Raw genomic sequence first — 15,941 nt, forward strand, 5'->3', positions numbered from 1 at the left:
CGCCGCCGCCGCCGCCGCCGCTCTCCGCGTGCTCTCCGCTCTCCGCTAGACTTGCAACCGACGTCAATGATGGTTATCGGCAGTGTATTATCCGCTGCAGCAGGTAATTCTTAAAATCTATAAAAATAATTGAACAGAACGTCCAATCGATCGAGCCGCAGGCAAAGCGATTTCGGCCTCGGTATGCATCGGAGTCGGAGGAAATGTTGAAACGGACTTTTTTCGAAATTAAATTGAGTTTGACTTTAAATGAGGATAGAATTTTGCAAAGGGACAAAAATGATAGGAATAAAAGTCCTTATATAATGCTACGTTGACTCTAAAAGTGGAACTACTAAAGTGAATTCAGTGAATTGGACGTATATATGTACATGCAACATTTTTTTTTCGTCTATTTTCATCTATAAGACAATTTTAGTTGCTGTAACTGTAAAATGTTCGTGTAATAATATCATTCGACGATTAAAGAATTTTTTTATCGCTCAATTCAAACGTTCTCTGATGCTTTTATGAAAAGCGAGAATGTGTATTGTCTGGGCATTTATTCATAAAAATATATGAGAATATCATTAATCATACATATTACATGCAACATTACATGGAACGCTTTTATTTTTTATCATGTATCTGTAAAATAACAGCAAGCATATACTATTCATTCACACGTTGCGATTATTTAATTAAAGCTCACTTCTGCTTCATCAAGATCTTTAACTTGTTGCGCTGATTTTTGATAAATTTTTCTATAAATTTTTAGAAAATGTGAACATTAAATCCATTATTTGAAACATTCTGCGTAAACAAAAGTACCCGAAATTATAAATGCACTCTGTCACATATACTTGTTATTTTAATTTACATAGATGCGTGTTTCATAATGGCAAACATTCAGCGTGCCGTGCTTAAAATTCAATATCGATTCGACTATTTATTATCTACTATGCGACAGACAAACATGTTACTTTTCATCGCTGGATGATGGGTTAGTTTATAGAAATCGAAATGCATTTAACTGTACCCAACAGCTGCACTTATGGCAAAAGAACAAGTAGTCAATTTAATTGTGTGTATGTGTGTGCATGTGAAGAGAGAATACAGGTACATCTGTGTTGAAGATACTATGATGCAAATGGGACATTAATGTTTTATAAATTCACAATTGAACTGCAGAATAAAATTGTTAAAATTATAAGAAAATTTTTTATTGGAAGATTGTTAAAATTAAAATCTAAATTATATTTTTATTATTTATTGCTGAGATTGTTTATTTTATAAATAATGGAAGGTAGAAAGAGTCTACTTTTAAAAATATATACTATGTCTATAAATTACGCTATTTAATCTACTATTTATACAATTAAATTCATATTTTTTAACTTTAAAAATACTTCGACCCTTACTACTTTATTTTCTCTCTTTTTCTCTTTTATTTTAAATCTAATTTTTCAAAATACAATTATCAGTTTAACTTATATTAAATTCTAGTCCAAGATCAGTGATGCGCGACGATAGGGGTAGACAGAAGACAATCAGACACGGAGTACAGTCAAACATCCCTTAGTTCACGTGATAAGAGTAATTACATCTTCGACATCGTATAGTGAACAAATGATCATTGATTATCAGCGTAAAATCTAAAGTTTGTTAAAAGATCACATCATTAGCGAGAAGAAAAAGAAAAGATTCTGTTTATGGCATATCTGCAAAAAGTGTAACAAGAAATATTGCTCTTTTTTAACATATTGGTCTAAATATATTAGATACTGTACTGTAGATAGTATATTCTAAAGTAGCGTAATATTATTTTACATAGAAATATTGAAAATAAGTAGAACAAAAATATCATATAATAATTAGAAACACTTAAAATTGCGCTTCAAATGCGATATGCGATGACAATGAAAATAATTCAAAAAAGGATATCAAATATTTATACTATTACTTAAATATACGATTATACGCTATGTTTACAAAAGTGAAAATACAAGACATAGATAACAGCAGATAAGATTGAAATGCACCGCGAATGATGAGAAAAATATGATTTCTAATATATTCTGCCTGTGATGAATAAATCCCGACGATGTTGAACGTCTCGCATCTCGCAAAATATTCCGATGAGACCCGAGTACGCACGTTTTCCAAGGTCCTAATTAATCAGCGTCCATCGTGCGCATATATATGTATAATATAGCGACTCGCGCCTCTGCATAGCACAACCGCCACCGTGAGTGTGTACATGCACACCCTCAGTTTTGAGGGTCACGTTCACAGGCGCGGCGCGTACAGCATCCCCCGTGACGCCGACGTCGTTGATTCGGTGGTTGCGCGAGGTTCGGGCCGCGAGGGGCGCGAGACTCTCGGTTTGAGAGAGAAAGGGGTAAGCGTGAGGGGAAATGACCGGGAGAAGGGGGAGTAGTAGACGGGCGGTGGCGAGGGGAGAGGAGGGACGGGGAGAATCGACGGATCGCCGGAGGAGCATGGATTTACCAGCAGGGAACGGAGTATCGGCGGCGGCAACGACGGCAGTGGGATGCAAGGGGGTGTGGATGCACAGCTGAGCCGTCGTCGGTCGATGCAACTGCACGCGAACCCCTCCAACGGTCGTCGCTTGCATTCGCTTCCCCTCCTCCTCTTTCTCGCTCTCCGTGCGTTTCACCCCCCCCCCTTCCTCCGCCCTTCCTCCAACCACCTCCTCTCTCTCTCTCTCTCTCTCTCTCTCTCTCTCTCTCTCTCTCTCTCTCTCTCTTTCTCTCTTATCTTTTCCCCTCGCAACCTCGTACCCGTCTTGTTACCCCTCCATTCTCGTTGCACCCTCGGTCAATGACCTCGGCACGAGGTAACGCATCGCAACGTCGACTACTCTCTCTCTCTCTCTCTCTTCCTCTTCCTCTCTCTCGCGCGCTCTCTCTTTCTCCCCTCCTCCCTCTCTCTGTTTCTCTTTTTCTCTTTCACTCGATCTGTTCCGTTCACTCGTTCTCTCACCTTGTGCCTCTTTCCCGTTTCCTCTCTCGTATACTTTGCAACCGCTCTACTTCCTCCCCCAGCGATGCAGTTTGTTTACATCGGTGCGGGACTTTTAATCGCGATCGATTCGGCGTAGTTCCGATTCGCGCGAGCGCACCGTGCGTTCGGATTAATTAACGTAGCCGCGAATCTCCCGAAGGAGGATGGAGAAGCAAAAGGGAGGGCGGGAAGGTGCGTCCTGAGAAATTAAACGGCGAGCCGACGTCGACGGAAGAGAGCTGTCATCCAGGGTCGCGGCTAGGGCTTGTCGAAGTTCTAGTTCGTGACCTGGGTGCAGGTGCCGAGTACCGGGTGCCAGTTCGTGTGTATTCTCTCCCTCCCTCCCACTCCATTCTCCCCGAGTATCCAAGTTTCGACGGGTGCTTAAATTCTCTGTCAGTGCGGCTAACGAGATTAGGCGAATTAATTTGGGGTGATTAATTGGTCCGCGCATGATATCGGACCCACGTCGCCGTTAAATAATCGCGAGGAAATTTGCGTGCGTTTTAACGCAATGACTTATCGTCCCAATCAAATTTGGCAGATATCGCGGAAAAATTTGATAACACCGTGTCAATAAGAAATCGTTAAGAGAAAAGCCGCTAAGACCAATAAGGAAAAAAAAAATAAAGATAAAAAATAAAAAAACTAAAGCAAATATTTTTTAAAATAATATGTAAATAATATAAGGAATGAAGAATAAAAGATTAAATATCATTTGTATCTCCGCTTGTATATCTGCAATCGTATATTGAAAGAATTTTAATACGCGTGACGAAAATTCTCATTGCTTTTCCAATTATAATTAATGTAAGCTTCCGTTTTGCTCGTCGTGATTTTTAGACGTTTCATTAAATACTACCATTTGTTCAGCCCAGCAGATGAACAATTGAAATTTGTATCTTGTGTGAATAATTATATTTATATCAAGCAATATATGTTTCAAGCGTATATATGTTTCAATTTGTTTTCATTATGGACATGCTTTCTGTTAGAATGCGATTTTTACTTCCTCGGTTTAATCAAATTAGATAAATTAAACTGAGGAAAATTGAATTTCGAATTGATTAAATTAAATTACGATTGCAACTATTTCGGAAATCCATCTTGAAAATTAGATCGTCCCGCTATACGATTGGTTAAAGGATCGGTTTCCCGAGGCAGGATCAAAAACTCGATGTCTCATATTTCATGCTAATGCACAGAAAGGACAGCACAAAATACAGCATTCCTCAAAACAGTGACAGCAAGTTCTCAACCTTGTCTTTTTGTCTCTCCCCTTCTCTTTCTCTTTCACACTCGCTCTTTCCCTCAGGATCGAAATAGCGACTGAAGTCGCCGACTGCAGGAGAGAAGAGGCTCGATTGATGTCGGCGGAAGTATTCTCTTAGGACACGTCAATTTCGGGCGTCTTTCTCGGTTCCTTGCTCTTCCTTCTCTTCCTCTTACGACGATTCCCATCTTCACCCTTCCTCCTTCAGGACTCTCACAGCCGGAATAATACAGCAGTATTTCGCTTCACACCGCGCACCATTCCTCTTGGCTCGAAAGGGAGGAGATTTGTGCGAAGGCGGAAGAAAGGAGGATGCGGATGTAAATGTAGTAATTACCTCAAAGCTTCAAGCACGTTGAATTCACAAAATCTTAAAATAATTGTAAAACAAGGTGTCTAATGTATTAAGTGATTGCTATATGACACATGCTTTCTAAATTTTTTCTAATTAACATATACTCTCTTCGAAGTGGTTCAAATTCTATGAAATTATAAAACATGCCTAAAATATATTAAATACACTTATACACTGAAGATGACCCAATGTAAGGTTTCTTATTAAAAAAATTTCTCGATTAAATATTAAATTCAAGCACGAGAAGATCCGGCTCGGCTCTTGTACACCTGTCCTCGTCTATTTTAAAGATATTTGCTCTATTTTGGGATTTAACGAGCCGATCGTTTCGACTTCGGGAAATCGTGGGCGTTCGCCGGGCACGCAACTTCCGCGCGTTTCGCGCGGCTGGAAGGCATTCGCATGGGGGTTCTTAACCCACGATATCTTGTACAATCGTCGCACACACGACGGAGGTGACGACGGACCTGGTGCGACCGCTTCGTCGCCAGCCGATAAGGCAGCGGGTAAAGTCGTTGGATTACTTACCGGCCGGAGGCGATAACGCATATCCGGAACGAACGAAGGCAAACGATTACGCCTCGCATCGGATTACGCTGCGATTTAATATGGGGGGGGGGGGGAGAGAGAGGAGGAGAGCGAATCTAACTGGCCGTGGGTGACGGCGTATCGCGTATCACAGCCGACCCTGCTAGAAGCAAGACTGGGAAGGTCCTGAGAGACACTGAGACTTTACGAACGTCTCTAATCTCTCTCGGCAATATACGTGCAATCGATCGTATTTCCCCTAAGAATACTAAACCTCTTTAATATCGTTCATTGGTGTCGCCAAAAGGAACATAAATCTGATAAATTCGCTGTTGCCGTATTTGCTCGTATGCCGAAGTAATAATATGAAATGGATAGTAATTTTAAAGCACATTGAATAATTTTTTTGTATATCACTCGGGAGAGCTGTAGATATAATCGAAATTAAAATAAGCGCCCAGATCTTTTATCTTAAGTTTATTTTACACCATTGAAATTTTACTTTCTCTATTAGCTTGAGAGAGTATTGCCGTAATTAATTTGAGAAACTCCCATTTATTTATTGTGAAAAAAATGAACAGATTTAAGTAAAGCTTGCGGAACTTGCGTGCGCGAGGAATTTCTGCGCGAGCAGTATATTTTACGACTCAACGTAGCAGCCGCTGCAGAAGTCGTACGACTTTAGACAAAGAGACTGTATAAGCAATTACGCAAACGTAACTTTGTGGAATGACGCCGATGAATTCACTCGAACGAAGAAAATGGCACGAAGGAAAATATCCTGAATTGCGTGCGCCTAGTCGCGTGTCGACGTGTTACATTTATATTTTAATTATGGCATTGTAAAATGGATTAGAAGATATTGCATGAGTGCAGCGTGCCATGAAATTCTTCAGAGATATCATTCGACTGATTGGAGTTAATACTACGCGTGTCGTTCAGAACACGTAAGATTACAAACAGATCGATTAGTATCTCGATTAATAACGCCCTATGGCAACTCCTCACGCGTTTATTCCTTCTTGCTCTCATCTACCCTCTCATCGGCAGATAATTTCCATTGAAAGAATAATGGAGGGAAAAAAAAAAGTAAATAGTTGTCCATTTTTCATCTCTCGCTGCGATAATTCAACGCGAGTTTCATTTTCGTACAGTCACCTTATGAATACCTCGTTTCTCGATTTATTTCCTCCATCCGTTACCATATAACGTCTCTAAATCATAGTTCGTACGACAAGGAGAGATACGTTAACATAGAAAACGATCGGTAATCAAGCATCGTACACCCAAAGTCTACCATTAAAATGAATGACTACGAATTCCTGCCTGAATAATAAGCTTTCACGCCGCGAAAGAAAGTAATATCATAGCCACCTAATTACTCTCTTTTTCTTCTTCTTACATAGAATAGTTTGGCTAAATTAAAATTTGGCCAGATACTAATATGAAAATAATGTTAATTGAACCTATAAAATAATTAAACAAAATTAAGATACTTAATTTGCTAGAATATTAAAATGTTTTGCTGTATTATCATTATAAAACATTTTACATACTTATTTTAATGACCTGATAAAATTATTTTTAGATCGATACTAGAGCAAATTTTCAAATATTTTAGCGAGAATTTTCTACCGTGTATTATTCCAATTTAGATTGTTAAAAAGTGCTCTTAAAAAATATATATATATATAAAACATTAAACTTAGCAAATAAAAAATTTATCAATATCTAAAATGAACATACAAATGAAAATTCTGATTAATATAAAACCTGAAATTTTCTCTATCTCCATTTTTTTTCACAAATACATGCCATGTCATAAAAGAATATCAATGAACGAAAGCAGTGATTATTTTATAACTTAAAAGTAACGAAACGAACGTTCTAGAACCAGAATATATATATTTTCTTCGCTCTTTGTTGTGTGAAATAACGTCAATTGTTCAGCGATTAAATTTTTATCAACTTCATGCTTAACTGTAACTGTTTTTGATTGTTATGTGAATTTATAATGAGAAATAATTGCAATTCTCCTCAAGAGATCTTGATAGATGCCAAGAAGGAACTTTGACTTTCCTGAACGTTACCCTTGGGTGGCATTCTTCCTAAGAGCATCACAAGAAAAACTGTTAGGCGATTTAAGTCTTGTTTCTTGTGCTCTTTCATAAATAATTTTATATAGCCACAGCAGGCGATTAACTTGGCGGAATCTTACTTTACGGAATTCCTCGGGCCTAGACGGCCCGGAATTGAAGCTGTCTGTAAATAATCCGTTTTAATCTTCATGGTTTGCTATGCAGAGAATGTTATTCTACGTAACTTTCACGAGAGAGTTTGAAAAATGTCTCAATGAATGATCATTCGCGAATGATTCCTGATTTATTACATTTATTCTGACAATTATACATATAAAGAAATTTAATTGTTTAAAAAATGTAAACTTTAATGTATTCCAACGTTATTAATTTTAAAAATATTTTATTTTTCTCATTAAATATATTCGCAAAATCAAATCTTGATTTTAAATCATTGTGATTTTAAATACATGGCGAAAAATTATTTTCGAAATGGCAAAAGAGTCGAATTATCTAAAAGGAATTCACAAGCTGAGATTTATCCTATTTGCAATTTATGTTTTCCTGAAAATCCCAGATTCGATTTGTTTTGCTATAAATCGAGAAACATGGCGCTCGATGCGGACATTAATCGATCTCTTAATTCTACACAGGCACCCGCAACTGGCAGCGGGATGCATAAACTTCCGACAGTGCTTCCGAAACTTCGTGAATCCACTCGAATCGACGTAGCGAGGAAAAAACGCGGGAGAGGAGAACGATGTTCCCCGTTATCTGAAGCCGACGATTGCTGTCGATTCTCGACACCGAAAAACAAGAGAGGAGTCCGACCTCTTCCTCCCTTCTCGATCCCGAACGTACATCCTATCCAGATCTTCTCCGTACCATGACCATACGCAAGCTGTCCTCTTTTCTCTCTCGCGAAGTACCGACTCTCCCACATCTCGGTTTCATCCCTTCTACCTTACCTCCCCTCACCGTGAGATTTGCCGATTGACACGAGCCTCGACGAGGAGAGGGAAGCAATGAGCAAGGACAAATAGAGGAATATGATGACGAAAGGCACAGAAAGAAAATCGGAGGGAGAGAGAGAGAGAGAGAGAGAGATATGAAAGAGAATACAAAGTCGAGGATATGGCTGCAGGGGATTTGAGGAAATGCGCGGGAGGTGACGGTGAAGGAGGAGAGCTGGCTTCGCGGTGTGCATTGAACCCAAACCGGTATCGAGCTAACCAACCCCCGACTCGACTGCCGCCCCTATCTCGCCGTTCCCCGTATCCCCGCGCGTATGTAGGTAGATGCACACCGAGAGCCGCGCATCGTGGCTGCTGCTCCTCTCCGTACACCGCAGAGCCTGTGCCGCTGCCACCGCCGTTACACGAGAGCCCGGACCTGCCACAAGCGAAGTCGCAGTGCGCAGCCGGGGAGTGTTTACTATCGGCGCGCATGCTCGTCGCGCGACCGGCAGGCACCCCCTGAGCCAGCGCGATTCATGTTCGCTCCCGCGGCAGCGATAGTGGGGAAGGAAACATTGGAGGTGGTGATCGTGGCAGAGACCGTGGGGAAGGGGACGACGGGTGCGAAAGGGGGAAAGAGGGCGAGACCGCGAGGACGAGAGGCAAAGGGAAAGAGGGAGGGAGAGAGGGAAGCGGAAAATGCTAGTGGCCGTTATCGAATAGCGGGCTGGGAGAAGAAGGGGGGGGAGGAGGAGGAGGGAAGAGAGAAAGAGAGAGGGAAGGAAGGGGGAGGCAGAGGTGCAACCACCGTGACGGTGATGTAGCTGGGAAGGGGAGCGAGGGGGAAACGGCAGATTACCCACGTGGTGGGACTGGGCGGGCGAGCGCAACCGGAGAGAGAGAGAGGTGCATTCCAGGTGGGGAATTCCCCTCACCGACGCTTTATAACGCGTAACCTACACCCTGGTGCATCGGCCACCGAACGACCGGCGACTGCACACGGCCGCTCGCCCGCCCGTCCGCCGATGCAACGGCGGTCGCGGTCGTCCGTCCGCCCGCTCGCCCGCGGCGGGAGAGAAAGTGCAGCGGATGCGGCGACACTGGAGCCGGAGCGAGGGTCGAGCGATTAATGATCGTTCGACCCGCGCTCCACGCCGGCGTCGCTCGCGCGAGAATGCACGAGCCGAAGATCGAAAGGTTTCCCCGAGTTTGACGAGTTGTCCGGTATCGAGATGTACGCGTAATCGAGACGTGAACCAACTCTGAATGTTGCAGGAACGAGTAGATGAGAACGTGTAAAAATAAACGCACAATGAATAAGAAAGTAATAATTCGTGATATTTCTAAAAGAGAAATTTAAACCAGTAGTAGTTTTAGCATTTAGATTTTTTTCTCAAGGAATTTTAATACTTTAGTTATTAAAATTAGTCAATATCTTGCTACTCACGAAATGGCTCTCGCTAATAATCAGGTAAATCACATAATCAACGTACCTTCTTCGATATAGACAATATAAAAGAGAATGATTTATATGTGCAAGTAAAGTTTATTAAACAGTCTATTGCAAACAGATATTAGATAAAAAATATATTTGAAACGCATCATCATCATCATCATCATCATCATCATCAGAGTGTAGAGGAAACATGAGAATGGAGAAATGTCCCGCGGTCGATTATGCAATAAATGTTCCGCGCGATCGGTGGCGTTCGAGATAACGAATTAAACGAAGTGACAAATGAAGTCTGCGATACGGTGCTCACGTGTAAACGGGGGAATTTGCGTTGTCACGGCGACAAGCGGAGAGTGTCAAAGGCAATTTATAAAAATCGCGATGACGAAGATAAAACGCCACACGACTCTGCGGTAGATGCGTTTTCGAAATTTGCGCGCGTTATACAACGCGCGCTCGCGCCCGCGTAAACACACACGGTAAAATGAATTCGAAACAGTCCGATAATGTACGCGTGTCAAACAAGTTTTCCTAGATTATGGTCTTTGAGGCCTACGTTCAAGGTAAAACCGGCCTGACTGCGCCTTATCGTTGCTGCACATCGCTGCATAATGCACGGTTCGCTTGTGCGACGGAGCGTGAAATTATTGACGAAAGCGCGAGATCGGATGCCGATCGATATTACTAGGACCCGTATATATGTGTGTGTGTGTGTGTGTGTGTGTGTGTGTGTGTGTGTGTGTGTGTGTGTGTGTGCGCGCGCGCGCGCGCACCACACTAAATAGATTGTGCCTTGGCGAACGCTAACGGCAAACGTAAACAGCGAACGTTTCGTTGTGGTAAAAGTTTCACGTATCGCTTTTACAAAAGTGCAATTCAATCTAGATAAATTCATGTCCAAATTATCCTCGGATCTGCACTAATTACCACGTTGCACGTGGTTGCGTGGTTTTAATTCACATTTCACATCTGAAATCGCAAGTTCTTTATAGATTCTTATGCGAAATCGCGGTCGTAAAAAGTTCATAACGGAAATTACAGTAGTAAAATGTAGCAATGGTCAGACAGTCGGTTCGCGATACAAATTCAATCTTATCGGGACAGCTCTATGTTACCATCATTCGTATCGTATTAATGCCAGTTTAAGGCATACATACATACACACCTTGCAAGGATCGATCCCCTCGATGCAAAATACTTCTGCAGAAATACTGTAAATAAAGTAATTAGGGAAACATGTCTCTCTCATCGCGCGCGATGTGAGATACTCATATTTAATGATTAACGTCGATTCGTGTCCACGAGCTATTATTCGAGTTGCGACGTGGTTTCTGCGGCCATGTCAGATAAAAGCTATCAGGACACAATTTACTATCTCATTCTAGGAGTCGTGCACGACGAAATAGATAACGTCACACAACAAGATCAATATTCTCATATTTAAAATATGACTTTCTTATTTATTAAATTTCTTATTAAATCTTTCAAAAAGAAGTAATGTAAACATTTTCGGCACGTTATTTAATTAATGCAGTTATCATAGAAAATAGGTTAAATTTAATCTTTGCATAAACCTTAAAATCTTTGTATAAATTAATTAAAGAAAGTGACAGAAGCATAGTAATATTTCTTGATCATAAAATTTCTTTTTACATTTCCATAACTCATATTTTGAAAAGAAAATTGATTAAATGATTTAAATGATTTAAAAATAAATAAAGATTTTATTGTTTATAATATTTTTTTATTTGTTGTTTATATTGTTTTATTTATCTATTTGAAATAAAAAAAATGTGCACACTATTCGAAAAAAATCATATTATCCAAACGACACTTTCAAAATTTCACAATGCAGAAAAAAAATATAGGATATTTCAAAATCACTATGTATCTTTATTGTAGATTCCTTGACCAACTTGAAATTGATGTTTTCTTCATGAAGATGTGTTGAAGCATTTCAATTAAAAATGAATAGTTTCTAACTGAGGAGAAATAGATAATGACATTATCTTTCTCAGGGAAATTTTATTTTCGCAGAATTTTACTTTGAATGTCTGGTCACAAAGATATGCAATCTTAAAGATCAGACGGAGATATAATAAACGATGACCTATTTCGATATTCCCGTCGAGGAAAAGATGATAATTCCCAAATCGGACGGAGGAGGGTCTATTTAATTGACCGATGTATTCTGGAACATTTCATACGCGACACTATTTCGCGATGGTGAGCGAGCGAGCGAGCGAGCGAAAAATCGAGAGGGAACAGCGGCGGCCGCTAAAAACAAGGCGCGGTTACGTAACCGTGCCTCGCCGCGCGCAGCAGTCCGACGACCTTCCTCTATGGAAAGGATGGATCTGAAATAGCAACGACCCGAATATGGGTCAGCATGCATTGTGGCGCGACTCTCCTCACGCAGAGCGCCGCGCCGCGCCGCCGCATCGCCTCGCCGAGAGAGACGGCAGAGGCGGCTTTTACGCTCACGAAAATAGACACTTTATCAGACCAGCCTCTCTCTAGCCAACTCCGCTCCACGTAGGATTATACGCCGTGCCATTTGAAATTGCCCCTAGTTACCGCAATGCCGCACCCTCCGCCCCCTCCCATAGCCAGGCCCCATAGATGGTATCGAATCTTTAGGAACGAAATCTTCCTCGCCGAGGTTACGGTGCTTAGAACCATTGATTCTCGCGGAATACTCGCACGCATATCAGAAATTTCTTTTCAAAACTGCATCCGTTGATTGACCGATATTTTTCGTATTTTTTAAAAGTTACTTTTTTAAAAGTTACTTTTTCTCTTCTTTCGCCTGGTATACATTTTTCATGCCGATGTAATGATGTTTGTAAAATTGTAAAATTATTTGATACGTTATTTCACGTTCTATTTTTTCAATTTTTTTCAATTTTAAATACTCGGTTTTGAAGACAAGAAGATTCTCTTATGAATATATTATCACTTTCAATCTTACGATCAAAGAACTCTAATACACTACAATTTTTTAATAAGTCTGCTTATTTTAAAGATAGAGGCAAATTTCCTTTTCTAAATGAGTTTAAGAATCGATGCGACGCAAAGCCACTTTATGAATGCCAATAGTGAGACTGATCGGGAATTGTATCACAGACGCTCATTGGTATCTCACGTCTCTTTTTCCGACCTCCAAGATCGTTTGTATAACGGAAGAAGCTCATTTACGTGCGGCACGGTGAACATAGAACCGACATACAAAGGTTCTTAAAAGCACTCGAGTACTCGAGTGGAGTGCGGAAGAAAGAGAATGAAAGAGGGTCGAAAGGGTGGAGAAATGAAAAGACGAAGGAGAAGCGGGGGAGAAAGAGGATGAAGCGGCGCATATATAATATACAATAACCGAAGTAGGTCATAATGCATTTTTATGCCTATCGCTTATTCGATTTTCTTTCATCTCTATTTAGATGATCTTTATATTATTATTTGCAATATCGTATCATATTGAGTGTCAAACATCCTTTGTACTTTCTCATAGAAAAGCTCACAAATAGATAGATACATTTAATATATACATTTACAATTCGTAATTGTGAAAATTTCGCCAAATACATTCATTTTTTTATGTTAAATTAAAAAAATAGTCTAAATAAAAATTCCAAGTACAGGAGTACGAACAGATTGCAAATAGCGCTTCATGAATTTTTTATCATCCGTAATTTTTTATCTCCGTAACATGAAAAAAGTAATTTTGATGGAAAGCCATCTTGATTAATTACCACAAAATTTTATTTAGATTAAAGCCCGCCCGTACTGGATGTTTCAACGACGCGACAACTTTCGCGAGCGTTGCATTAGCCGCGTATTATTCGCAAAGCCTGGATTTAGACGGCAGCTAAAAGCACAGCGTGGCAGTTCGCTCGGTGTTTGTAAATTCACTTCCGTTGGTATTACAAGTGGTAAGTTTCGTCATCAAGAAACGTCAAAGAAATCGGGTAAAGAAACAAGTGAATAACGCAATGAAATTAACGTAAAGAGGGCCCTCCCCCCTTCCTTTCTCGCATTCTTGAGGATGCGTTCCCGACGTATGATCTATGACCCGCTTTTAATTGTCTCCTTCGAAGAGACGTTCGAGAGAGCGGCTCATAAATTATTGATGCACGACCTTTCCTTGCGTTGTGTCTTGTTCAAAGGGATACCCGTATTTCCGCTATAGCGTTCGAATCGTTTCGGTTCTACGACCTACTTTCTCCTCTCGAGAAAATATCCATTCCATCCGCGGTGGAAGTCGAGTATATATAGTCGCGAGAGGGTGGTTCATGAGGGTGGACATAGACGTCACGTAGCACGAGGTACAAAGTATTCACGAAGAAGCACTCCGCGAAGCAAAGAAGCGAGAGTAAAAGGAAGAGGGCCCCGTAAGAACGGACAGACGGGGAGAAGAAAAGATACGACGGGCGGTAGCGGTGGCGGTGGTGGTTGCTCGGGGTAGGTCGATCTATTTTTACGCGTGCCCGGCTTATTGCGTTTACCTGCGATTAATCGTTGCGCCCGTCATCCGTGACCGGAACGATGTCGTTAACATTGTGTTGCGTATATATATACAGAGTGTCCCAGAATCCTCAATCTGTTATTTACTAATAAATATTCTGGCACGATTTTGAATCTTCTTGGTTCAGCTAAACTAAATAAGAGCTAAAAAAATATAGGGGTGAAGTAAATAATATTAGAAAGTTCAATAGTCATTAATTCAATCAAATAAATATTTACTAACTAGAAATATTGGATGCGAAGTCGGAATATTTAATTTTCGACGATCAATGTCGCTATAAATATAGTCAACTGTCGAGTCTTATAGCTTAAAAAAATCTTATTGTCGTTTGTAGTTAAAGCAGAGTGATGCTATCATGCGCTTTGTCATACGTGATTCATAACAATCGAATTACAAATATGAGGAAGAGGAATTGCAGGATAAATAGATAAAGAATAAAAATGATAGAAATAGAGGAAGTGAGAGTGAGAGAAGGAGAGAGAAAAAGCTGGTTGGAAGAGTGTCAGATAAACGTCAACATGAGAGACACTAAGACGAAGAAGAGTATCGGGATGTTACGAAAGAGAGAAAAAGAGAGAAACGAGAAACGATTGGAGAAACGAGAAAGAGGAGGGACATTGGGGTAGGTCAGACGAAAGCACGAAGAGAGCGCATTTGACGTACACGTACGCAAGCGAAGGTGGGAGTGAGAAGAAGGAGGAGGAGGAAGAGGAGAAATGTGAGGAGAAGGATGAGGAGGTGGTCGGATGAGTTGAGAACTGAGAAACGAGTGAGGGAACTTATGGTGAAAAGAGTGAGAGAGAAAATGGTGAGGTGGAGAAAATGGTGGAAGGTATGAGCCGAGGAGGGAGAAAGATGCAAGGGGTGCGCGGGGGGCAAAGAGCAACGGAAAGGCGTCTCTCCGCGGAGGGTTGCGGCTTTCGCTTCGCCATGAGGCCAACGTTCCTCAACCTTTGCCCTAGAATGTCCCTGGTGATGCCAATACGCGACGCTTTCGAACCCCGTTAATCGCAGCGCGATCGCCGGCACCGCTCGCAATTTCTACTTGCGAACATACGTCACGCGCGTCAGGTCGCATACCAGGAACTCAGCACCATCGCAACGCGCGATTTAGAGTCTTTCGCGAATATTTATGTCACAAGGCGAGCAGATGCGAGGCGAAGATTCGCCTTGATGATGTTTCCGGCGTCGCGTCCCACTTTGGCCAGATTCGCGCTTTCGAGACACGTATCTTTTACACGTGTAAAACTCCTCCGTCTTTAAAGTTATAAAGTTAGAATCGCTGTCGTTGCCGTTTAATTACTAATTTGCTTGTGTTTACAAGCGAGACCCGATTTGAAAATGGAACTCGTCCTCACCTACTATACCCAGGACCACTCACGGATTTTATTTCGTCTCTGCTTTTATGTCCTCGTTGATGACGATTTCGTCATCGCACTTTGTGCATACCGGAGAAAATCGTTTCGCGTTTACGAGGGGGATAGAACCTATTTTCACATATATCCAATTTAGGATCTTTCACAAATATTTATGTTATGCTTCAAACGTGAACTTTCGCGAAACTGGTACTTCCGCTATTGCGTTCTATGTATATCGAAAAGCTCCAATCGTGTTTATATGGCATGGACCCTCACGTGACGTGACGCAATTTATTATTTAGTTAGAGTGTCAAATATAATGAAAATCACTACAAAAAATTAAATTTTATCTTAATGTTATTTATTATTATTTATCTTTATCCTTATTATTACTACTATCATTTTACAGTTT

The 15,941-nt window shown here is 40.9% G+C and overlaps 2 protein-coding genes across 18 annotated transcripts in view; one reads left to right on the forward strand and one right to left on the reverse strand.

The window, feature by feature from the left end:
• The window catches only part of LOC105422678 (uncharacterized), a 194,671-nt gene that overhangs the window by 90,963 nt on the left and 87,767 nt on the right, over window positions 1–15,941 (reverse strand). Inside the window, exon 4 of one of the 16 annotated variants that reach the window (XM_089083987.1) lies at window positions 3,722–4,649. The exons of the other annotated variants lie outside the window; for them this stretch is intronic. Within the exon in view, the coding sequence (XP_088940113.1) occupies window positions 4,613–4,649 (37 nt within the window). The 3' untranslated portion in view covers window positions 3,722–4,612. Of the gene's footprint in view, window positions 1–3,721; window positions 4,650–15,941 lie in introns of those variants that run through there. 16 annotated transcript variants of the gene reach the window in all.
• Window positions 1–15,941, forward strand: part of Hr4 (nuclear hormone receptor 4) — a 176,800-nt gene that overhangs the window by 55,799 nt on the left and 105,060 nt on the right. The gene's annotated exons all lie outside the window — the stretch shown is intronic.

This window comes from Pogonomyrmex barbatus, unplaced genomic scaffold (assembly GCF_055798465.1).
Source record: "Pogonomyrmex barbatus isolate J1 unplaced genomic scaffold, ASM5579846v1 scaffold8, whole genome shotgun sequence".
Lineage (NCBI taxonomy): Eukaryota > Metazoa > Arthropoda > Insecta > Hymenoptera > Formicidae > Pogonomyrmex > Pogonomyrmex barbatus.